This window comes from Pristiophorus japonicus, chromosome 13 (assembly GCF_044704955.1).
Source record: "Pristiophorus japonicus isolate sPriJap1 chromosome 13, sPriJap1.hap1, whole genome shotgun sequence".
Lineage (NCBI taxonomy): Eukaryota > Metazoa > Chordata > Chondrichthyes > Pristiophoridae > Pristiophorus > Pristiophorus japonicus.
Window position 1 is genome coordinate 162,382,839 of NC_091989.1, and position 24,380 is coordinate 162,407,218.

General features: G+C 44.6%; 1 protein-coding gene across 1 annotated transcript in view; it reads right to left on the minus strand.

The window, feature by feature from the left end:
* Positions 1–2,429: 2,429 nt before the first annotated feature.
* LOC139278335 (peroxisomal trans-2-enoyl-CoA reductase) overlaps positions 2,430–24,380 on the minus strand; it is a 39,243-nt gene continuing 17,292 nt past the window's right edge. Inside the window, exons 3-6 of the mRNA XM_070897002.1 lie at positions 24,070–24,209; positions 21,994–22,090; positions 6,199–6,323; positions 2,430–4,687 (exon numbers count right to left, since the gene is read on the minus strand). Coding sequence (XP_070753103.1) covers positions 4,511–4,687; positions 6,199–6,323; positions 21,994–22,090; positions 24,070–24,209 — 539 coding nt within the window. The 3' untranslated portion in view covers positions 2,430–4,510. The remainder of the gene's footprint in view (positions 4,688–6,198; positions 6,324–21,993; positions 22,091–24,069; positions 24,210–24,380) is intronic.

The following is a 24,380-nucleotide window of genomic DNA, read 5'->3' on the forward strand; positions in this document are numbered from 1 at the left end:
AATCATAAGTATTTCTGTAAAAACCAACCCTTCTCCCCTCCTCAATTTCTCCTCATCTCGGTCCTAAATTTCCTACCCCATATCCTGAAACTGTGACCCCTTATTCTAGACTTCCAGCTAAGAGAAACATCATCTCCACATCCAGTCTATCCAACCCAGTCAGAATTTTATACATTTCAATGAGATCCCCTCTCATTCTTCTAAACTCCAGTGAGTACAGGCCTAGTCGACCCAATCTCTCCTCATATGTCAGTTCTACCATCCCAGGAATCAGTCTGGTGAACCTTCGCTGCGCTCCCTCTGTGGTAAGTATATCCTTTCTTAGGAAAGGAGATCAAAACTGCACACAATACTCCAGGTGCAGTCTCACAAGGCCCTATATAACTGTAGTAAGACATCCTTGCTCCTGTACTCAAATTCTCTTGCAATGAAGACCAACATATCATTTGCCTTTGTAATTGCTTGCTGCGGCATGTTTGCTTTCAATGATTGATGTACAAGCTAGCCTTCGGATCGATTTTTGGGACTTTGAACTTTTTTTTGACATTGGACCGGAAGTCGGTCATAGTGGGGGCAGAAGTGCGGTGATAAATCAGGCTGAGGGGTGGAAGTTGGGGCGGGATTGAGTCTCTGTCGATGTCACTCAGTGGCGGAGTGGTGATGTCACTGCGCGTGTGCATCACCGCACTCTCGCCCCTCCGTTACAGGGGAATCGGGGATTTTTTAAGCTTTGGTCCACTGGGCCGCCAGGGAGGGTTTCAGCCGGGCCAGCAGCCTGGCACCCAAGAGCGGATGCCAGGCTGCCTGTTGGTGGTCCAATCAAACCCGGGGCAATAATTGGCCGATTGGGAAGTCGGCCGGCAAAAATAACATGGCGGCCGCGGCAGTGGGCCCTTCCGCTGCCGGCCGCACACAGGCTGGAGAAAGTGCACTGACAGAAAAAACTGTCGGGGGCACCATCCAGCGGCTCGTGGATTTTTTCAACTAAATTTGGGGCGGATTAAAATGTAGATGCAGGATAGCGGCGGTGCGCACTTTGATGGTACGCTTTTGCTGGTCGGCAGCAGCGGGGCAGAAGTGGGGGCAGGCCGAAAAATCCCCGAGCTGAATTTGGGTTGGGGTGGCCAATGGACTGCAATGCGACGGCCACTCGATTCTGCTACATGGCTGCCGCAAAATGGCAGAAATGGGCCTTCTAGGGACCCGGAATTTCGGCTCCACTATATGATGTGCTTGCGGACCCTTGCACTATGGAACTTGAGAGTCATATAATTTACTGGACATAACATATTGTCATATAACAAAGATATTCTGTATTGTATATGCCTCATTATTGTAATCTAATGACAGCTACCTCTCAGAACCAAAGATGGCAATGAACAAGAGACCAACGACAGGAGCATAGAGTTATATAGCATCTTTAATGTAGATAAACATCCCAAGGCACTTCAGAGAGGCATAAAGTAAATGGATCCTGAGTTACAGAAGGGGAGGTTATGAGGAGTGACAAAACTAGGTCAAAGAGGTGGGTTTTAAAGAGTGTGTGTGCGTGTGCGTGTCAGGGGGGAAATTGAGACCTAGATAGCTGAAGGTGCAGCCAGCAGTAGTATGGTAAAGGAAGTGTGGGCTGCACAAGAGGCCAAATACACAGGAACAGAGGGTATGGGGAGGGAAAGGTTGTAGGGCTGGAGAGGGTTACAGAGTTAGAGATAGGCAACACCATGTAAGATTTAAACATAAGGATGCACATGTTAAATTGGGGTTTTGAGAGACCGAGAAACAACTTTGTGTGGGATGGGAGCACAATGCAGTATTTATTCGCTACATATTCAAGATTAAAGATGTGATCATCATTTAATAAAAGACTGCTGAGAAAGATGTATCTTTACACCAATGAATCATCCTTGGGACAATGTGTAAAGAGTTAGTAAAAAAGTGAATGTTAGTACAGTAATGAGAAATTAGGCATTTGCAATGTGCCAAAGTGTTCACATTTATTCTGAGAGGCCATTTGGCCCATCGAGCCTGTGCTGGCTCTCTGCAAGAGCACCTCAGCTAGTTCCACTCCTCTGCACTTTCCCCATAGCCCTGCAAATCTTTCTCCTTCAGGTACTTATCCAATTCCCTTTTGAAAGCCACGATAGAGTCTGCCTCCACCACCCTTTCAGGCAGTGTATCCCTGATCCTAACCACTCGCTCTGTAAAAAAGTTTTTCCTCATGTTATGTTATCTTTGGTTCTTCTGCCAATCACCTTAAATCTGTGTCCTCTGGTTCTTGACCCTTCCACCATCTATCTACTCTGTCTAGACCCCTGATGATTTGGAGCACGTCTATCAAATCTCCTCTCAAACTTCTCTGCTTGAAGGAGAATAACCCCAGCTTCTCTAATCTAATCAATCTATTTTTACTAACATTTAGAACAAACACATTTATCTTTATAAATTATGTTTATTAAATCGTGCAACAAATTTGACAAATATCAGGTTACATCAAAAAAGAACATTAGCTACATTTTACAGAGAAAATATTATTAAACAAAGGTACCAGACAACAGTTAATTATTCATCTGCTGCAATGAATATGTAATGTTGGTTAAACACAACTCACAATAAGAATGGCAAATGGAAAAAGTCCTACAGCTTGACCAAAGTAGTTGGCAAGTTACTTCAGTACTAAAACTACTAAATACTGAATGGGAAGATGTGCCTTGTCAAATTAATCTAAACATCATCTGGAGACAATGAAATTAAATGTTCCTGTCTCATTCCTGACCAGAAGTAGCCCTATAAAAACTTATTTGTGGACATATGTTGATTGTTATGATGATGTTTTGGACTGTTAATACATTTGAAATATAGTGTTGATTAGTACTAACTTTTACTGATATGATATAGCCTTAGAATTGGTACAGATATCAATACTAGAATCCTCAATTTTGCTGTTCCTTAAAATTTTCAGGAACTAAATTATGGCATACAAAATACTAGATACTTGGGGTATCCCAAATGATTTCGTTTTTCGTAAACTTAGTTTGTTGTAAACAAATATAAGTTGGTCAAACCTCATTCTAAACTCAAGTTTTACAACATTTATATGATTGGTCAAGTTCTTTGAAGTCACACAAGTGATATATTTTTGCCAAGACCCATTATATAATATTTTAATGACACAATCTAAACCATTCTTGTTTGGACCACTCAATGGTTCAAAGTTAGTTTCTTATTTTCCTGAGTAACACGAGAAGGGCTTTTAATTCAAAATAGGTTCAGATGGACCCCAAGCATTCTGGCCAGTAATATTTAAGGGCAATGTTAGTTAAACAAGCCGTCCATAGATCTCTAACTTTAGGCAATGTTTTCTGGTTAGTGCAATGCACATCTTAAGTACTGAGAATTCTTGAAGACACAAGTTTGCAGGATGCATGTCTGAAACACAATGGCATCAAAATATATTTTTTCACCTTGTCACATGGATCAATTGGCATATTGTTGCAAACTGTTTCCTTATTGAACAAAACAGTCTTTCTGCTCAAACATCTTTGTGACCAGGATTAAAAATGCTGGAGAAATGAAACATTGTTTTACTGTGCATCAGGAGTGTACCTAAAGCATCTAAGGGTGGATACAAAGAAACACCAGAACATTACATATTCCTGATGCTGCAGTGAAAGTTATTTCACTCAAGTGTGGTTTAGAGTGTATCAACAACTTAAACCTGATCTACTCTGGATAGGCAGGATTTGAAACAGATCCAAATGTGAATACTCCAACTGCTACGTTACAATAAGTTTAAAAAAAACAAGCTTCATCATTCATTCAACTACAAATCCTTGAGGCCATCAATATGTGTTAATCTTCACTGCCTGCTATCTCTGAATACAAAACAAAATAAGATGTTGTTCAACCATCGCACCATGCAGACTCAGCTTTACATCCTTTAGGTGAAAGTTATTGTATGTGTAAATAAAATTACTGAAACCTTGGTAGGCTTTGAGGACCTAATATTAACAGTGAAAATCTGAACCAATTTGAAAGCTGACTTTAGTTTATTATTAAATTGGAATAAAAACTATAATAGTTTGGAATAAAAACTGAAAATGCTGGAAATACTCAGCAGGTCAGGCAGCATCTGTGGAGAGTTAATGTTTCATGTCGATGACCATTCATCAGAACTGGAAAAAGTTAGTTTGGCATTTGAATATTCTGAGGAAAAATGTGCAGACATAGTCCAATGCCTTATTTAGTCCAACGCAACAGATGGCTTTGGGTTTTATGTTAATTCAAGTTTTTGTTGGCTTTCTAAATGTTATATTGTGACAAGAAACAAATCATCCAGATAAATATGAAACTTAACTTGCTTTAGTTCTCAGTGCTAAGATCAGGCATTGATAGACACATCATTGGTTCTGTAGTAAAGTGCACACTACTGTAGTGTTATAGGACTTTAAAATAAATGATATATGCAATATGGAATGCTGATTTGGCATGCCAACTTTAAGTGTCTTCACTTTCAGACTTTCCCTTCCATGATCAGGGTTTTGAGGTCAGCTGGGGTAGTCACAGAGAACACATGATGTGAAACAGACTTCTTCTCCAGGACAGTGGCTATAGCTTCACCCACATCCAAGTGATTCACAAAACCAGGAGCAATCCGGTCTGGGGTCGCAACACCCATGTTAAGCTTCACCTGTCAGATAGAATAAACAAGAGGTATTAACTTGCTGAGATCACAAATTACTGGAAGTTCCTTTTCTTTTAAATTAAACATATAACCTGTTGACTCCTAACCACTTACAAGACAAATTGCTTTGTGGAGATGTTTTTAATGCTTTCCTTTAAAAGCAGATACTGGTTTGGATTCCTGGCATTTAAATATTCACAGTCGAGTTGGGAAGAGTTTCTGCACTTTAACCAAGCTGTAGTTAGATGGAGTACTTTACACAGACCCAGTTTTAAATCTTTCAGGGAAAGTCATTTTATGTGACTGCAAAAACATTTGTAGATGTTGGGGGCCTAACAGTAACAGTGAAAAGCTGGGCTTAAAGTCAACAAACAATACTGATGTCAGAAATAGTTGTCCCACTACCACCTCCTTTTGCCTTGCATCATCATTCCTTTTGTTTCATAATCTCTCCTGACTTTCACCCTATTCCAGACCGTCCCTTGTGTTCTTTCCTCCTCTCACTGCTTTCCCTGCCCCTACACTTGCTTAAAAACTGGTTACATCTCTAACTTTTTCCAGTTCAGATGAAGGGTCACCAACCTGAAACATTGGGCCAAAAATTGCGGTTGGAGGCTTCATGCAGACGGATGCCGCTGACCACAGAAATATTTATGAATGTACCTGGTGGTCCCTGAGGAATGAACACTTGAGCTCCGAGGCCTAGCTGCGCAGCCCATTGCAGAGGGCCGCATATTACAGGAATATATATGCAGCCTGGGATTACGTGGGCCGGACCAACCAATGAACAAGGCGTATCCCCATTCATAGTAATGGGGAGTTCCGTTTGTACGGAGATCACATTTCTATGAATGGGGATACTCCCAAAGCACAAACATTTCAAATAAATAAGACAAACACTTCTCATATTTAAAATCAATTGAAATTTAATTGACATTAAATGTTTTAGACAAAAAAAATTTTTGAAATATTATTTTAATAGGGGTAAAAATAAAGTTACCTTCATGGACAGGGTTAATATAAAAATTATTGATAACATTTTATTTTTCTATATATTTTAAAACTTATGCTGGTAAAAGCAGGCTTTACACCTGCTTTTACCAGGCGTAAAAGTTTGAAGACATTCGCTGGGCAAGATTTGGGCAAATAGCCCAAATATCTGCCTGCGAAGGCCCTTCTCCTGAGGATGTGTTGGAACTGTCAGACATTTTGACAGATCGCAGGTGGCGTATTTGGGTGCATGCTCATCGCGTGCAGAGAACCGGCATTTGCAGGGCCTCTATGGGTGCGTGCATGCATCGTACGCACCCGTAGAGACTGCGATTTCTGACCCATTAACTCGGTTTCTCTCTCCACAAACGCTGCCTGACCTACTGAGTATTTCCAGCATTTTCTGTTTTTATTTCAGATTTCCAGCATCTGTAGTATTTTGCTTTTTCTTGTTGGAATGTAATATACAGAAAGTAATTTCCTCTTTTCCCTCACTAAGTATGGCGAATTCGTATTCAAATCTTTACCTCATTCAGTTTGCATGGGACATCAGGGTACTCCTCTCTGACAACCTGACAGAATGCCAGAGCTCCTGCAGCTCCGAGAGTCAAGAAACCAGTCCCAGGCATCAGCAGACGTTCGCCTGCACCACCTGCAAAGGAGGAGGAAGTAACAAGAGTGAATAAACCATTTGACATTGCATTTCAAATTTTTGCTGTGATTTCATTAGGGCTTTTCACCTACTAAACTGGAACACATCACCCAGAGGTATAGCTCGCATTAATCTAGCTGTCAGATATAGAAGTACATTCCACCTATGGCTGGTCAGATTAAGTGCCAACCAACGGCAGGATCACGACTTTACAACAACCAAAGTATGATGGTATTTTAGGCACAACACTATTAGAGTTCCTCTACCTTAGTCAAGTCCGATCCCATCTACACCCAATGTGGACACATAGGCACATCCAGCTAAGGTCAGCAGGGAGAGACCTGGAACATGAACTAAAGCAGATTTCTTCATTCTATAGCCAAGAGGCAGGGAGTGTAACTGTAGCACAACAGTGACCTAACTCAACACAGACAAGGGATCCAAACCTGCAGCCTTCCTGGACCATTGGGTTCGGTCCCACAGTACATGGTGCATTTACTCTGAGCTAGAGGAACTGAAAACCTATTCCTGAAAATCTCCAAAATTTCAAAGAAATTCTGTTCAATCCTCTTGGGGTCATACAAGAAGTGCAACTCTTTTGGTAAATATCAGAAATAAAATGTATTGAAGTTTCTTTAATATACAGTTTGCCATCCAAGTTAATGTTTCCAGTGTGAAGGTTTGCTGCCTCCACGAGTTGCTGATACCAATTTACCTCGTGAGTGGAAGTGCTAAAATCAAAGCATTCTATAGAGATCTTAAACTGTGGGCCAAGATTGTATCTTCAGATTTAAACACAAGTTTAGTAAACCTGTCACATTCAGCCTCAAGCAGCAGAGTATAACCAAACCATAAATTACACAAGGCACAGATTCCACTGCAAATCTTGATACAATATCTCGGATTTGTGCACATGACCAGAGCATAGGCTAAGGTCAGTAATGAATTATATATTCAACAAAAATCATTTAAAATGTTTCCTTTACTCTATTACTATAACTGCTAGTTTAGGTTTAACAAAAAAAGATAGCTAAAGTGTACACAAGAATGTCAAATCTTGGTCATTTGTGTCTGAATAATCTTTTACGTCATCATCAATGTCTGATGATTTCCGGAAATGTGCATGACTACCAACCAAGATTACATCTATGGCATGCAATCCAGAGATAGCAATGTCACGGACATCACGCGATGTAGAATATATTTCATGGACTGAAAATTGAGGCAAAAGAACTGATGACATTTAATGAAAAGATCGGTTACCAAAATCAATGGAATAAAATGAGAGCCCATTACATGAGTGTCTGAAAAGTCTAAAATATTGACAAGGATGACACCAGAAATGCAAGGTTATACATCAGGAAAAGATGAACAGACTTGGTCTCTTTCCTCTTGAAAAAAGGTGGCTGAGGGGTGACCGAAGAGAGGTTTTTAAAATTATGAAAGGTTTTGATAGTGGATACAGAGAGAATGTTTCCACTTGTGGGGAAGAGTATAGCTACAGGCCATCAATATAAGATAGTCACCAAGAAATCCAATAGAAATTCAAGAGTGCAGGGAGGGTTGCCATTTAAATATCGCAGCGCTGGAAATATTGGATCAGCAAGTTAAAGAATGTGCTCGTTAGAAAGAGAGAGAAAAAAAGTATGTATGCGTGGAGTCAGCAACATGAACATTTTGAAGGATAGAATCCTAGTCATGTTTATCCTTATGAGAGCATGGATTTCTGAGGGAATATTTGAGTGGAATTTTTTTTTGGGAGGGAGGGGGGAGGGGGGGGTCATCTTAAATATGGTTTCCCTTATATGTAGGTCACTTTATACACAAGTTACCTTATATGCAAGTACATCTCGCAATTCCTTATACAGGTTGAACCTCCCTGGTGCAAGGGTCAAGGATGTCTCGGAGCGGGTGCAGGACATTCTAAAAATGGGAGGGAGAACAGCCAGTTGTCGTGGTGCACGTTGGTACCAATGACATAGGTAAAAAAAAAGGGATGAGGTCCTACGAAATGAATTTAAGGAGCTAGGAGCTAAATTAAAAAGTAGGACCTCAAAAGTAGTAATCTCGGGATTGCTACCAGTGCCACGTGCTAGTCAGAGTAGGAATCGCAGGATAGCGCAGATGAATACGTGGCTTGAGCAATGGTGCAGCAGGGAGGGATTCAAATTCCTGGGGCATTGGAACCGGTTCTGGGGGAGGTGGGACCAGTACAATCCGGACGGTCTGCACCTGGGCAGAATCGGAACCAATGTCCTCGGGGGAGTGTTTGCTGGTGCTGTTGGGGAGGAGTTAAACTAATATGGCAGGGGGATGTGAACCAATGCAGGGAGATAGAGGGAAACAAAAAGGAGGCAAAAACAAAAGACAGAAAGGAGATGAGGAAAAGTGGAGGGCAGAGAAACCCAAGGCAAATAACAAAAAGGGCCATTGTACAGCAAAATTCTAAAAGGACAGAGGGTGTTAAAAAAACAAGCCTAAAGGCTTTGTGTCTTAATGCAAGGAGTATCCGCAATAAGGTGGATGAATTAACTGTGCAAATAGATGTTAACAAATATGATGTGATTGGGATTACGGAGACGTGGCTCCAGGATGATCAGGGCTGGGAACTCAACATCCAGGGGTATTCAACATTCAGGAAGGATAGAATAAAAGGAAAAGGAGGTGGGGTAGCATTGCTGGTTAAGGAGGAGATTAAGGCAATAGTTATGAAGGACATTAGCTTGGATGATGTGGAATCTATATGGGTAGAGCTGCAGAACACCAAAGGGCAAAAAACGTTAGTGGGAGTTGTGTACAGACCTCCAAACAGTAGTAGTGATGTTGGAGAGGGCATCAAACAGGAAATTAGGGGTGCGTGCAATAAAGGTGCAGCAGTTATAATGGGTGACTTTAATATGCACATAGATTGGGCTAACCAAATTGGAAGCAATGCGGTGGAGGAGGATTTCATGGAGTGCATAAGGGATGGTTTTTTAGACCAATATGTCGAGGAACCAACTATGGGGGAGGCCATCTTAGACTGGGTGTTATGTAATGAGAGAGGATTAATTAGCAATCTCGTTGTGCGAGGCCCCTTGGGGAAGAGTGACCATAATATGGTGGAATTCTGCATTGAGATGGAGAATGAAACAGTTAATTCAGAGACCATGGTCCAGAACTTAAAGGGTAACTTTGAAGGTATGAGGCGTGAATTGGCTGGGATGGATTGGCGAATGATACTTAAGGGGTTGACTGTGGATGGGCAATGGCAGACATTTAGAGACCGCATGGATGAACTACAACAATTGTACATTCCTGTCTGGCATAAAAATAAAAAAGGGAAGGTGGCTCAACCGTGGCTATCAAGGGAAATCAGGGATAGTATTAAAGCCAAGGAAGTGGCATACAAATTGGCCAGAAATAGCAGCGAACCTGGGGACTGGGAGAAATTTAGAACTCAGCAGAGGAGGACAAAGGGTTTGATTAGGGCAGGGAAAATGGAGTACGAGAAGAAGCTTGCAGGGAACATTAAGACGGATTGCAAAAGTTTCTATAGATATATAAAGAGAAAAAGATTAGTAAAGACAAACGTAGGTCCTCTGCAGTCAGAATCAGGAGAAGTCATAACGGCGAACAAAGAAATGGCAGACTAATTGAACAAGTACTTTGGTTCGGTATTCACTAAGGAGGACATCAACAACCTTCCGGATATAAAAGGGGTCAGAGGGTCTAGTAAGGAGGAGGAACTGAGGGAAATCCTTATTAGTCGGGAAATTGTGTTGGGGAAATTGATGGGATTGAAGGCCGATAAATCCCCAGGGCCTGATGGACTGCATCCCAGAGTACTTAAGGAGGTGGCCTTGGAAATAGCGGATGCATTGACAGTCATTTTCCAACATTCCATTGACTCTGGATCAGTTCCTATGGAGTGGAGGGTAGCCAATGTAACCCCACTTTTTAAAAAAGGAGGGAGAGAGAAAACAGGGAATTATAGACCGGTCAGCCTGACATCGGTAGTGGGTAAAATGATGGAATCAATTATTAAGGATGTCATAGCAGTGCATTTGGAAAGAGGTGACATGATAGGTCCAAGTCAGCATGGATTTGTGAAAGGGAAATCATGCTTGACAAATCTTCTGGAATTTTTTGAGGATGTTTCCAGTAGAGTGGACAAGGGAGAACCAGTTGATGTGGTATATTTGGACTTTCAGAAGGCGTTCGACAAGGTCCCACACAAGAGATTGATGTGCAAAGTTAGAGCACATGGGATTGGGGGTAGTGTGCTGACATGGATTGAGAACTGGTTGTCAGACAGGAAGCAAAGAGTAGGAGTAAATGGGTACTTTTCAGAATGGCAGGCAGTGACTAGTGGGGTACCGCAAGGTTCTGTGCTGGGGCCCCAGCTGTTTACACTGTACATTAATGATTTAGATGAGGGGATTAAATGTAGTATCTCCAAATTTGCGGATGACACTAAGTTGGGTGGCAGTGTGAGCTGCGAGGAGGATGCTGTGAGGCTGCAGAGCAACTTGGATAGGTTAGGCGAGTGGGCAAATGCATGGCAGATGAAGTATAATGTGGATAAATGTGAGGTTATCCACTTTGGTGGTAAAAACAGAGAGACAGACTATTATCTGAATGGTGACAGATTAGGAAAAGGGGAGATGCAAAGAGACCTGGGTGTCATGGTACATCAGTCATTGAAGGTTGGCATGCAGGTGCAGCAGGCGGTTAAGAAAGCAAATGGCATGTTGGCCTTCATAGCAAGGGGATTTGAGTACAGGGGCAGGGAGGTGTTGCTACAGTTGTACAGGGCATTGGTGAGGCCACACCTGGAGTATTGTGTACAGTTTTGGTCTCCTAACCTGAGGAAGGACATTCTTGCTATTGAGGGAGTGCAGCGAAGGTTCACCAGACTGATTCCCGGGATGGCGGGACTGACCTATCAAGAAAGACTGGATCAACTGGGCTTGTATTCACTGGAGTTCAGAAGAATGAGAGGGGACCTCATAGAAACATTTAAAATTCTGACGGGGTTAGACAGGTTAGATGCAGGAAGAATGTTCCCAATGTTGGGGAAGTCCGGAACCAGAGGTCATAGTCTAAGGATAAGGGGTAAGCCATTTAGGACCGAGATGCGGAGGAACTTCTTCACCCAGAGAGTGGTGAACCTGTGGAATTCTCTACCACAGAAAGTTGTTGAGGCCAATTCACTAAATATATTCAAAAAGGAGTTAGATGAGGTCCTTACTACTAGGGAGATCAAGGGGTATGGCGAGAAAGCAGGAATGGGGTACTGAAGTTGAATGTTCAGCCATGAACTCATTGAATGGCGGTGCAGACTAGAAGGGCCGAATGGCCTACTCCTGCACCTATTTTCTATGTTTCTATGTTTCTATGTAACCGGCACCCTCGGGACCTGGCCAGTGCCAAATAAGGGATTTTGCCGGATGAGGGGAGGTCACGTGTTTGCAACCCACTCCCAGCCTCAAGCCACTTCAGGGCCCGCCGACACCTTTGTGCTCACACACATTAGAGCCAAGTGTGAACACTGAGCACAATGGGTTAGACAGGGTGTGAGTGAATCTTCCTGTTTGATTTGCCCCTGTGCCAGTAAGCGGAGACTCTAGGAACAACTCCGGGAGTGGGACCAGCAACAACTGGAGTTTGTGCTGGAGCAGCGGTTCCTCGTCCCCTTCCCCAGCGACCCTTACACCCTGGGCACAATGCAGGAGGACGATGCTGATCGACACCTCGCACATCCACTGCTGGTCGAGGAGCCAGCACCGCGCAAAAGGAAGGCGAGTCAACGGGCCATCGAGGAGTCAGCGGGCTGGGCTGGACAGGGGGCCCCCCCGAGGCGTCAGCGGGCCAAGCGGACCCAGAGTTGTCGGCGGGCTCAGAGGTGTCGGCTCCGAAGTTGGGTAAATTTATTGTGGGTCTGTTGAGACTGAACTGTGCCGTGCAAGTGTAAATGGCCACTTTTTTTTTTAAACCATTGATATTTTGAGGATTTTGACTGGCTGCATTCTGCGCATGCACCACCCGGCGGCCGGGAATGGTCTCGAATGAGGTGTGGTGCCAGATAAGGGAGTCCCGGATATGAGGGGTTCAACTTGTAGATATAATATAAAGATTCATAAAATCCTCCACGAAAACATGCAGGCCGTGGTCCTTACCAACGGATCCAGTACAGACCCAATCCACGTCCGGACCGGGGTCAAACAGGGCCGTGTCATCGCCCCAACCTTCTTCTCAATCTTTCTCGCTGCCATGCTCCACCTCACAGTCAACAAGTTCCCCGCTGGAGTGGAACTAAACTACAGAACCAGTGGGAACCTGTTTAACCTGCGCCGTCTCCAGGCCAGGTCCAAGACCACCCCAACCTCTTGTCGAGCTACAGTACGTGGACGACGCCTGTGTCTGCTCACACAGAGGCTGACCTCCAATTGACATATTTACTGAGGCATACAAAAGCATGGGCCTTACGCTAAACATCCATAAGATAAAGGTCCTCCATCAGCCTGTCCGTGCCGCAAAGCACTGCCCCCCAATCATCAAGATCCACGGCGTGGCCCTGGACAACGTGGACCATCTCCTATACCTCAGAAGCCTCTTAACAAGAGCAGACATTGATGGAGATTCACCACCACCTCCAGTGTGCCTTTCCGCCACCTAAGGGAAAGTATGTTCGAAGACCAAGCCCTCAAATCCACCACCAAGCTCATGGTCTGCAGGACTGTCGTAATACCCGCCTTCCTGTATGGCTCAGAGGCATGGACCATGTACAGTAGACACCTCAAGTCGCCAGATATATATCACCAACAATGTCTCCGCAAGCTCCTACAAATCCCCTGGGAGGACAGACGCACCACTATTAGCGTCCGCGACCAGGCCAACATCCCCAGCATTGAAGCACTGACCACACTTGATCAGCTCCGCTAGGCAGGCCACATTGCCAGACACGAGACACTCAAAGCAAGCGCTCTACTCTGAACTCCTTCACGGCAAACAAGCCAATGGTGGGCAGAGGAAACATTACAAGGACATCCTCAAAGCCTTCCTGACAAAGTGCAAATCCCCACTGACACCTGGGAATCCCTGGCCAAAAACCACCCCAAGTGGAGCAAGTGCATCAGGGAGGGCGCTGAGCAGAGTCTCATCGCCGAGAGCATGCAGAAGACAAGTGCAGGCAGCCGAAAGAGCGTGCGGCAAATTTGTCCCAATCTCCCTTACCCTCAATGACTATCTATCCCACCTGTGACAGGGACTGTGGCTCTCATATTGGATTGTTCAGCCACATAAGGACTCATTTTAAGAGTGGACTCAAGTCTTCCTCGATTCAGAGGGACTGCCCATGATGATCATAGATTCTAAAGCACAGAAACAAACCAACCAACCATTCAGCCTAATTGTTCCATGTTGTTGCTTATACTTCACCCTGAAGGCTTCCATAATCAGCATGTGAAGAGACGCTTGGTCACTCGACCAGGAAACACCAAGACTGGTTCGATGAGAACCGGGAGCTAATATGCCGCAAGTGCAAGGCATTCTTGGACTGGAAGCAGCAACACAACACGAAGGCAAGAAAGCAGCTCGATGGACATCTGAAGGCCAAGGTTCAAGTGAAAACCCATGACCTAAAGACCAGATGGTGGGTGGAGAAAGCTCAAGAAATCCAGCAGCTAGCCGACAATCACAACGTGCGGGGATTCTTCAGCGCAATCAAGACGACCTATGGCCCAAGCGCCCAAGGCCCTACCTCACTGCTGGCCAAGGACAGAGAGGCAGTCAGTGCCCGCTGGAAGGAGCACTTCGAGGATCTCCTCAACCGAGACTCTGTCTTCACCGTGAGTGTCCTCGACTCCATCCCATCCGCCACCATCTCAGCATAACCCCAGCCCGGCACGAGGTTGAAAAAGCTATCCGACAATTTAAGAACAAGTCATCAGGAGCAGATGGAATCCCTGCCGAAGCACTAAAACATGGTGGAGAAGTGTCATGTATGTACATACCGTTTGTAGCCACCAGATGGTGTCATTGTTGGCGGCCACTGAGCAGCACGCACATGGTGCTGCTCTGGTATAAATGGCAAGCCATTTTGAGAGTCAGGCACTTTTTGCCTAAATAAAGCAGAAGCAAGGTTGTACCTTGCTTAGTTAAACAGTACTCAGTTTGAACCTTTAATGCATACATAAGAAGCACTACAGGCACGGATTCATGACCTCATCTCTCTTATCTGGAAGGAGATCATGCCAGGAGATCTGAGACACTAGTAGTGACAAGAAAGGTGACAAGTCCAACTGTGATACCTACAGAGGAATGTCCCTGCTGTCGACCACCAGGCAAGTCATCGCAAGAATCATCTTGAATTGCCTTCTCCCTGTGGCTGAAGAGCTCCTCCCAGAGTTGCAATGCGAATTCCGCCCACTAAGGGGCACAATAGACATGATCTTCACTGCGCAGCAGATACAAGAGAAATGTAGGGAACAGCACCAACTCTTGTAGAGGGTCTTCTTTGACCTCACAAAAGCCTTCGACACTGTCGACGTGAGGGACTATGGAGCATCTTCCTCAGATTCGGCTGCCCTCAAATGTTTGTCACCATCCTCCACGATGACATGCAAGCCATGATCCTGAGCAACAGATCCACCACAGAACCATTCCACGTTCGGATCGGGGTCAAGCAAGGTTGTGTCATCGCACCAACGCTCTTCTCGATCTTCCTTGCTGCAATGCTCCATCTCACCTTCAGCAAGCTCTCTGCTGGTGTGGAGCTAAATTACAGGACAAAAGGGAATCTGTTCAAGCTCCATTGCCCCCAGGCCAGATCCAAGGTTATCCGATCCTCCGTCATCGAATTAGGGTGCGCACACTCGGAGGCCGAACTCCAAGCCATCGTCAACACCTTCACCGAGGCGTACGAGAGCATAGGCCTTCAACTAAACATCCAGAATACAAAGGTCCTCTACCAACCTGCCCCTGCCACACAGCACTGCCCCTGCCGGGTATCAAAATCCATAATGAGGCCTTGCACAACGTGGATCATTTTCCATGCCTCAGGAGTCTACTGTCAACAAGGGCAGACATAGATGATGAGGTTCAACATCACCTCCAGTGTGCCAGTGCAGCCTTCGGTCGCCTTCGGAAAAGACCAAGCTCATGGTCTACAGAGCACTAGTGATACCCGCCCTCCTATATGTTTCAGCGACATGGACTATGTACAACAGACACCTCAAAGCACTGGAGAAGTACCACCAACGCAAGATCCTGCAAATCCGTTAGCAGGATAGGTGCACCAATGTCAGTGTTCTCGCTCAGGCCAACATCCCCAGCATCGAAGCACTAACCACGCTCGACCAGCTTCATTGGACGGGTCAAATCATCTGCATGCCTGACACGAGACTCCCAAAACAAGCACTCTACTCGGAGCTTCGACACGGCAAGCGAGCCCCAGGTGGGCAGAGGAAATATTTCAAGGACACCCTCAAAGCCTCCTTGAAATCCTTGGCCCAGGACCGCTCAAACTGGAAGAGAAGCATCCGGGAAGGCACTGAACAGAGTCTCTGCGCTGAGAGCAAGCAGAAGCCAAACGTAGACAGAGGAAGGAGCGCACACAACCGAGACACCCCGCCCACGCGTTCCTTCAACCACCGTCTGCCCCACCTGTGACAGAGACTGTAGGTCCCGCATCAGACTCTTCAGTCACCTGAGAACTCATTTTTAGCATGGAGGCAAGTTATCCTCAACTCCGAGGGACTGCCTATGATGATGACACAAGCCTCCTCTCACTCCAATTACCTCATATATGCATTAAGCCTCCCCTTAATTGTATCATTGCTATCTGCTTCAAGCACTTCACGTGGCAGCGTGTTCCACATTCTCACCACTCTGTAAAGCAATTCTTCCAGAACTCTTTATTTGATCTATTGGTGGCTCTCTTATATTTAAGCCCCTTTTTTCTGGACTCAGCCACAAGTGTAAACAAGTGGAGAAACTCACATCCACCTTGTTGAACCCCTTCTTAATGACTTCATTAGGTCTCCTCTTTCAGATTTTCCAGGAGTGACCATCCAGCTTACATTAGTCCTTGTGGGAAAATGACTCACCCCAAACTCTGAAGCTCCCAGAATGGGATGGCTGAGATCAGCCATACACCACAGCCCTGAGATTCCACAGGGCTTCTCTCTGTCCGCTGTCGTAACTCTGGGGGCAGACTGGTGGAACCACCAAGGAAATGGTGTACATCCTCTCACACCATTTCCCTGGGGTTTCAACCAGCCTCCTATTGGAGTTAAGGTGGGAGACCAAGAGAACCCCTGCAAAATTTCAGGAGTCATGCAGTAATTGCAAGCTCAATACAGCCCAAGTGACAAAATGTGCTAGAATTACAATGTGCTGTGCCATCTCAACAGTCCTAGCAATATCTTATTCTCAACAAATGAATTCTCCTGTAATGAGTGGCAATTAGATTTCTTGTTCAATGAAACCCAGTGACCCCAGGTTAAGCCGAATCAAGTGGGATTGGTGCCTCCCTGAATAAAGCGGGAAACCAAATGTAAACACTTGCCAGTTATTATGCAGCTAACAACATATTCTGATTTCAGCAACAGTTATATATGCAAACCAGATATTCAAATACAATTGTATCAAAACAACTTGTATTTATATAGTACCTTTAACATATCAAAACATTCCAAAGCGATTCTCAGGAGTATTACAAGACAAAAAATTTAACACTGAGCCACATAATGAGAAATTAGGGCAGGTGACCAAAAGCTTGGTCAACGAGGTAGGTTTTAAGCAGCATCTTAAAGGAGGAAAGAGAGGTGCAGAGGCGGAGGGGTTTAGGCAAGGAATTCCAGAGCTCAAGGCCTAGGCAACAGAAGGCATGGCCACCAATTGTTGAGCAATTATAAATCAGGAATGCTCAAGAGGGCAGAATTAGAGGAGCGCAGATATCTCGAGGGATTGTGGTGCTGGAGGAGATTAGAGAGTTAGGGAGTTAAGGCCGTGGAAGGATTTGAAAATAAGGATGTGAATTTTGAAATCGAGGCGTTGCTTAACCGGGAGCCAATGTAGGTCACGAGCACAGGGACGATGGGTGAACTGACTTGGTGCGAGTTAGGACTCGGGCAGCCGATTTTTGATGATCTCAAATTTATGTAGGGTCGAATGTGGAAGACTAGCCAGGAGTGCATTGGAATAGTCAAGTCTAGAGATGAGGGTTTCAGCAGCGGATGCGCTGAGGCAAGGGCGGAGATGGGCGATGTTATGGGGGTGGAAATATGCGGTCTTAGTTATGCCGCAGATATGTAGTCGGAAGCTCATTTCAGGGTCAAATATGACACAAAGGTCATCAGGCAGATGTTGGGGAGACAGATGGAGTCAGTGGCTAGAGAAGAGTTTAAGGCAGGGACTGAAAACAATGGCTTGGTCTTCCCAATATTCAATTGGAGAAAATTTCTGCTCATTCAGAACTAGATGTCGGACAAGCAGTTTGACAATTTAGAGATCTTGGCGGGGTCGAGAAAAGTGGTAGTGAGATAGAGCTGGGTGTCATTAGTGTATATGTGGAAACTGACTGTTTTCGGATGATGCCACCAAGAGCAGCATGTAGATGAGAAATAGGAGGCCAAGGATAGATCCCGAGGGAACACCAGAAAACAATGCAAGAATGGGAAGAGAAGCCATTGCAGGTGGTTCTCTGGCTACGATTAGATAGATATGAATGGAACCAGGCAAGTGCAGTCCCACCCAGCTGGATAATGGTGGATAAGCATTGGAGAAGGATAAAGTGGTCAACCGTGTCAAAGGCTGTAGACAAGGCAAGAAGGACGAGGAGGGATAGTTTGCCTTTGTCACAGTCACAAAGGATATAATTTGAGAATTTGATGAGAGCTGTTTCGGTATTGTGGCAGGAGGGGAATCGTGATTGGAGGGATTCAAACATGGAGTTGCGGGAAAGATTTAGGAGTCGACATCGTGTTCAAGGGTTTTGAAGAGGAAAGGGAGGTGGAGATGGGGCGTTTGTTTGCAAGGATGGAGGGGACAAGGGTTGGTTTTCTTGAGGAGAGGAGTGATGATGGCAGATTTGAGGGAAAGGGGGACAGTACTTGATGAGAACCATTAACAATGTCAGCTAACATGGGAGCCAGAAAAGGAAGTTAGGTGGTCAGCAGTTTGGTAGGAATAGTTTCAAGGGAGCAGGAAATGGGTCTCATGGATATGAATAAACTACTTAAAGATTAGGGAAAAAAATCACTATTATGTTAAAGAAAGAAAAGCTTGCATTTATATAGCGCCTTTCACGACCATCGGGCATCTCAAAGCACTTTACAGACAGTTAAGTACTTTGGAGTGCAGTCACTATTGTAATGTGGGAAATGCAGCAGCCAACTTGCACACAGCAAACTCCCACAACCAGCTATGTGATAATGACCAGATAATCTGCTTTTTGTTATGTTGACTGAGGGATAAATATTGGCCAGGACACTGGGTATAACTCCCCTGCTCTGCTTCAAAATAGTGCCGTGGGATCTTTTACGTCCACTTGAGAGAGCAGACGGGGCCTCGGTTTAACATCTCATCTGAAAGACGGCACCTCAGACAGTGGAGCACTCGAGTGGGACTTGAACATACAACTTTCTGACTCAGAAGTGTGTGCTACCCACTGAGCCATGTTATATTGTAATGCACATGAGTCACTGGTGCCTCCCACGGTCAATCCCATGAAATTCAGTGGCCGCCCAGCCTAACACTGAAATCATGATACTGGCTATTGAATTATTTCATTTTGGTACAGTTACCATGGTTTTGTGGTTCAATGCTTCTGCAAAAGTCAGCAAGTAAAATTATGAAAACTGAAGGCTTGGCCAGCCAACAGAATGATGAATCAATGCCAAGGGACTGCCTATGATGATGATGTGCCACACCCAAAAGAGGTCAACAATATCTCTTACATTAATTGTGAGGACATACCTCATCGGTTTCTAGAAGTTAAGCAATTTCTATTGACTAAATATGGTTATTGTAATCACCTGCACTGCATTAGGCAATTTAGTTCCATTTGAAAGTCAGTTCAGTCTGTGAATATTTCTTTACTTTAAAAGCACTCCCTCAAAATGGAACAGTGGGTCTACTCTCCTACCATCCCCAGACATCTGCTAGAATTCGGGATGTAAATTGCGTCTTGATGCCGAAATGTCATTTTCCCCGTTCATTATCGTACAGAAGAGAATTGATGTGCTGTGTGCGCCACGTTACAACAGCTCGCTTTTGCATTCAATCTGAGGGAAATATATCCAGAGGCTGCTATTAAGGTAAGTCAGATTGGCACATTCTCACTTTAGAAAATGTGGTCGTCAGAAAAGCAGTCGTGTATAGTTATAAAAATGTTTACATAGGATACACAGCACAGAAACAAGCCATGCCGACGTTTGTGCTCCACTCGAGCCTCCTTCTGTGTTTCCTCATCTAAATCTAACCGGCATAACCCTCTATTCCCATTATTTATAGTTTTTATTAAATAAATTGGTTAATTGATTTGCTTTCCAATGACTGATTTTTTTTGTTGGCCGAGATCTTAGAAAATGAAGGGGCTTGGTGCTCAAAGCTTCGAGCTAACCACAGTGTTAATTGGCCGACACCCTTTCCATAGGCTTATTGCTAATATCCTGCCACTGCCCCTGAAAGGGGTGGAGGTGAAAATATGGCTGCAAAACTTTCATGAAGTCTAAATTTCCCCCCAAAAATGATTTATAGGATCTCCTCCTTTGGACCTTTTTAAAAGGCGCTATATAGAAATCTGTAAAGTAGCTTAAAAGGATTCAGGGACTCCCAATTTGAATTTAGCATAATATCATCTCATGGTACAAAAGGAAAATACTGCGAATGCTGGAAATGTTCAACAGGTCAGGTAGCAGCTTTGGGGAGAGGGAAACAGAGTTAGCATTTCAGGTCGATGACCTTTCATCAGAACTGCCGAAAGGTCATCGACCTACCAGTTCTGACGAAAGGTCATCGACCCGAGACGTGAACTCTGTTTCTCTCTCCAAAGATGCTGCCTGACCTGTTGAGTACTTCCAGCATTTTTTGTTTTTATATTGTATCATGGTGCTCGTCATTGATACTAGGGGCTAGAAATTCAGTTTTTGGCAATATCAGGTTGTTTCCGTTATTTTATGGCAAAAATACCACTAAAAACGTCGTCATTTTTTAAGGGTATGAAATTGGCAAAAATTACACCAGACGGTAAAAATCAGTGTTGCACAAGGATTTGCGGTGGAAGCCAACTTTAACCCGAGGCCGATTACCGCTAAAAATACAGGCCCTGGGAGGGGAAAACACACTAAATAAAATTGCAAAAATCAAAAAATAAACCTCAGAAAACATTAACTATACACTTAACTAATGAATTGCTGAAAAAGAATTAAAAATAAAAACTTCAACGTATCTTTTTTGTAGGTCTTCATACCTACCGCTGTTACTGGGGCTTCAACGCAGGCTTTTTTCAGGACCCTTTTTCACACAAAGTATGGGTTCCCCGAATGGCCAATTTTAAGCAGTGCGGTTTTTTTTTTTGGCGTTGCCCATGGTCGATCCACTTTTAGGCGCCATTTCGAAACCGCCATTCGTTAACTTTGGTCAATTTAGGCAAGTATCTTAACGGCAAAAAAGGTGAAATATCGCCAAAAAACGTGCGCAAGGTTGGCCAATTTGTGCCTAAAATGTAAAGTGTTCCATTCACCAGCAGTACCACCCCTCATCTTGATGAGCACAAAATTCTATGGGCCTGAAATTGATGCACTCACCGCCCACTGCCACTGACTGCTACCCACCGCCGCCGGCATTCCTCCTCGGGTTCTGCCCAGTGCCAGTCTCGATTTGGTCTGGAGTGGGCAGGAGGGGCGAACCCGTCGGGAACCGCCCGCTGATGTCAGCGGACGGCTGAATGGCGCAAGTGGACTCCCGCCCGCCGACATGCCAGATTGGTGCGGGCAGGAGTCGCGCCAGAATTAGGGTGGACCGCTGCGAGGAGGCTGGTCTGTCCCTGATGGTAGGTATGAAGAGCTGAAAAAAAAAAAGTGAGTAAACATTACATTTTTTTCTTTACAGGGATTTACTTGTATGGGGACCCCTAAAGGTCTTCCGATGCTTTTTTTGATAGGTCTTCGACCCTCCGTGGGCCCGACTCCATCCTCAGCGGCAAGTACCTTTGCCGCCGAGATTGGGAGCTCCTGCCGGCTGCCGCCCAGATTGGCGCCATAAGTCCCTCATTTGCCACCCACTGCCCTTTGAAGGATCTTTTTGATGAAAACCCCGACCAGGTACCTCGGCGGCTATCGGCGGTCCTTTGGATGGCACTTGGGCAGGTGGGTGCCTTCACCAAATTCAGGCCCTATATTTGTTTTTAAAAGCATAGCTACTCATGTTAACACACATTTTGTAAGTTCAACGGTACAGTGGCACTGCAGTCAATAGGAAACTCTGGAAAATCCAGTTGCTTCTTTCAATTACCAACCACCTATTTAGGCAGTTTCCTATTTAGTAACTGGGATGCACATTTAGATGTTGAACATTTGAAGTGAAAACATAAGACTTTATGTAGAAATTCTGAAGAATTTGAAATAATACTGAATCCTTTAGAAGTTGCCACACTCTCTGGAGACAGGAGTAGTCTACTCACCGGTTATAAATGTGTATGTTCCATTGTGGTCATCTTTAACCAGAGGAAAGAACGCCTTCCAGGATGTGAAAGTGCTTAGCAACAGGGTGCTCAAAACCTGCAGTATAGAATATATGATATCACACCATGGCAACTTTAGGTCTGCAGGTTGCTGCACAGTCTCTGGTACAAGTTCTGACTTAAAAAGAACATGCTTTGGCTGGCAGGAGACCATTCATGATTTAAAAAAAACATTTCATTATTACTAAATGAATCCAAGGGGGTTTTTAACCCCCCCGCCATGCGGAAGCTGAGTGGGGGAGGGGGGGGGGTGGTAGATCGGCATCAATAATATCATCAGGGCCCAGTCTGCTTTGACAGCCCACAAGTTAACCGATAACGTCATCTGCCAAATTTAACCCGAGGCTCGAGCAAGGGGAGCAGTGATGCCTTCCCTGCTAGGCCAAACCTGTCGGGAACAGCAGCCAGAGCCCGAGGAGTGCAAGGCAAGTGTTCTAATTCTATTTCAGTTTCCCGTGGCCCAAGAGTAGGATGATTGCTCCACCGGGCCCCATAAGGAACCATCAGGCCTCTCCTGCCCCAGGCTTCCTCTCTCCAACGTGATTCACCTCGCAGAGCCCTAGCCTTGCACCGGGGACCGTAACACTGGGCAGCCTCCTTACGGCCGATATTAATGGCTGGGCAACCACCAACTCCCTCGTCATTTTGGTCAGGAAGTCGGCAAGCAGCAGCTTACTGAGACCTGGCCGTTAAAATTGTCTGATCCTGCCTGATGCCATTCCGGAATGGGCAGACTGCTCACTTTGCCGTGTTCCCATCCAGGAGTTAAAATCAAGCCCCATCTTGTAGTTGTTAGGTAACAAAAGGCATGTACAAAATTTAAGTGGGGAGGGGGTTGTGGGTGGAGAAACAAACTGTTCAACATTTACAACGAACATGTCCAAATCATTTTATTTCATTGTAAAACATTTACCCCAGGCAAAGATTAGTTTTGAAATCATAACATAAGAAATAGGAGCAGGAGTAGGCCATTTGGCCCCTCAAGCCCGCTCCACCATTCAATAAGATCACGGCTGATCTTCTACCTCAACCGCACTATCCCCATTTCCTTTGATTATCTTAATATTCAAAAATCTAGCGATCTTGGCCTTGAATATACTCAACGACTGAGCATCCATAGCCCTCTGGGGTAGAGAATTCCAAAGATTCACACCCCTTTGAGTGAAGAAGTTTCTCTTTATCTCAGTCCTAAATGGCCGACCCCTTATTCTGAGACTGTGACCCCTGGTTCTAGACACCCCAGCTAGGGGAAACATCCTCCCTGCATCTACCCTGTCAAGTCCTGTAAGAATTTTGTACGTAACTGTTCGGAGTTGTCAACTCCAGCTTTGTCTCCAATTTCATTTGTGTACTTGCCATCGATATTTCATATTACTTAAATTTTCAACAGCATTTAATGGAAAAATGAAATAGATTTGAGGGTCATAGAAGATCCCTATAAGAAATAGATTTTCATGTAAACATTTTTGCCCACACTCGATCCTTAAATGTAGACTGCAACCACACACGTTCCAGTAAATGCCACATAGAAGAAAAAAAAACATTTGGCCTATTGAAGCTACTTCTTTCAACAGTCCTGGTACAACTTGTACAAACCATGCCAAATTTAATGGGAAAAATTGATACAATATCTGATATTCCAGTCACTAGAGATCTGGCTTAACAACAAAGGCAAGTGCAGCCAAGCAGCACTGATGTCTTACGTGGCAGCAGTTGGAAGAATGCATATTTTGTATCTGGCATCGATTCAACATGTGGGTTTTAAAATGGTCTTGTTAATAAATAAGGGTACTGCTGACAACAAGCGGTCTAAGAATTATACAGGTTGGTGAAGATAGAAGTTAATATATTTTAACTGTTTCACACAATACTGCAAAAAGAAAATCTGTCTCTATATTTAATCACAGTGCTGGGTTCCTTGGAGAAAGGTTTATCAAAGCTAATATATCACAGGCAAAATGATTGCAAAGTGCAATGTTATGCAAAAGCCTTTGAGGTTGTAATTCTGGCACTTACCCTATTCAGTTCCTCGAGTGTTTGAGTGTGAGGAGGACCACCCTGCCACCAGCTGAACCCCAGGGATGACACAATATCCGTCACTTTCCCAACAGCCTGCAGCACTGCCTTTTTCGCTGCTTCAGCGCCCTCTTCAGAACCTGGAGACATTTGAGGCAGTTAAACAAGTACTATTGAAGTACAATTAATGGCTTACCACACTAACACTCCACATCTTCCATCTTACCGGATAGAAAGGAGGAAGGAAGGAAGGAAGAAAAGAAAAAGAAAGAAAAAAGAAAGAAGAAAAGATGGGAAGAAGGAAAGGGCAG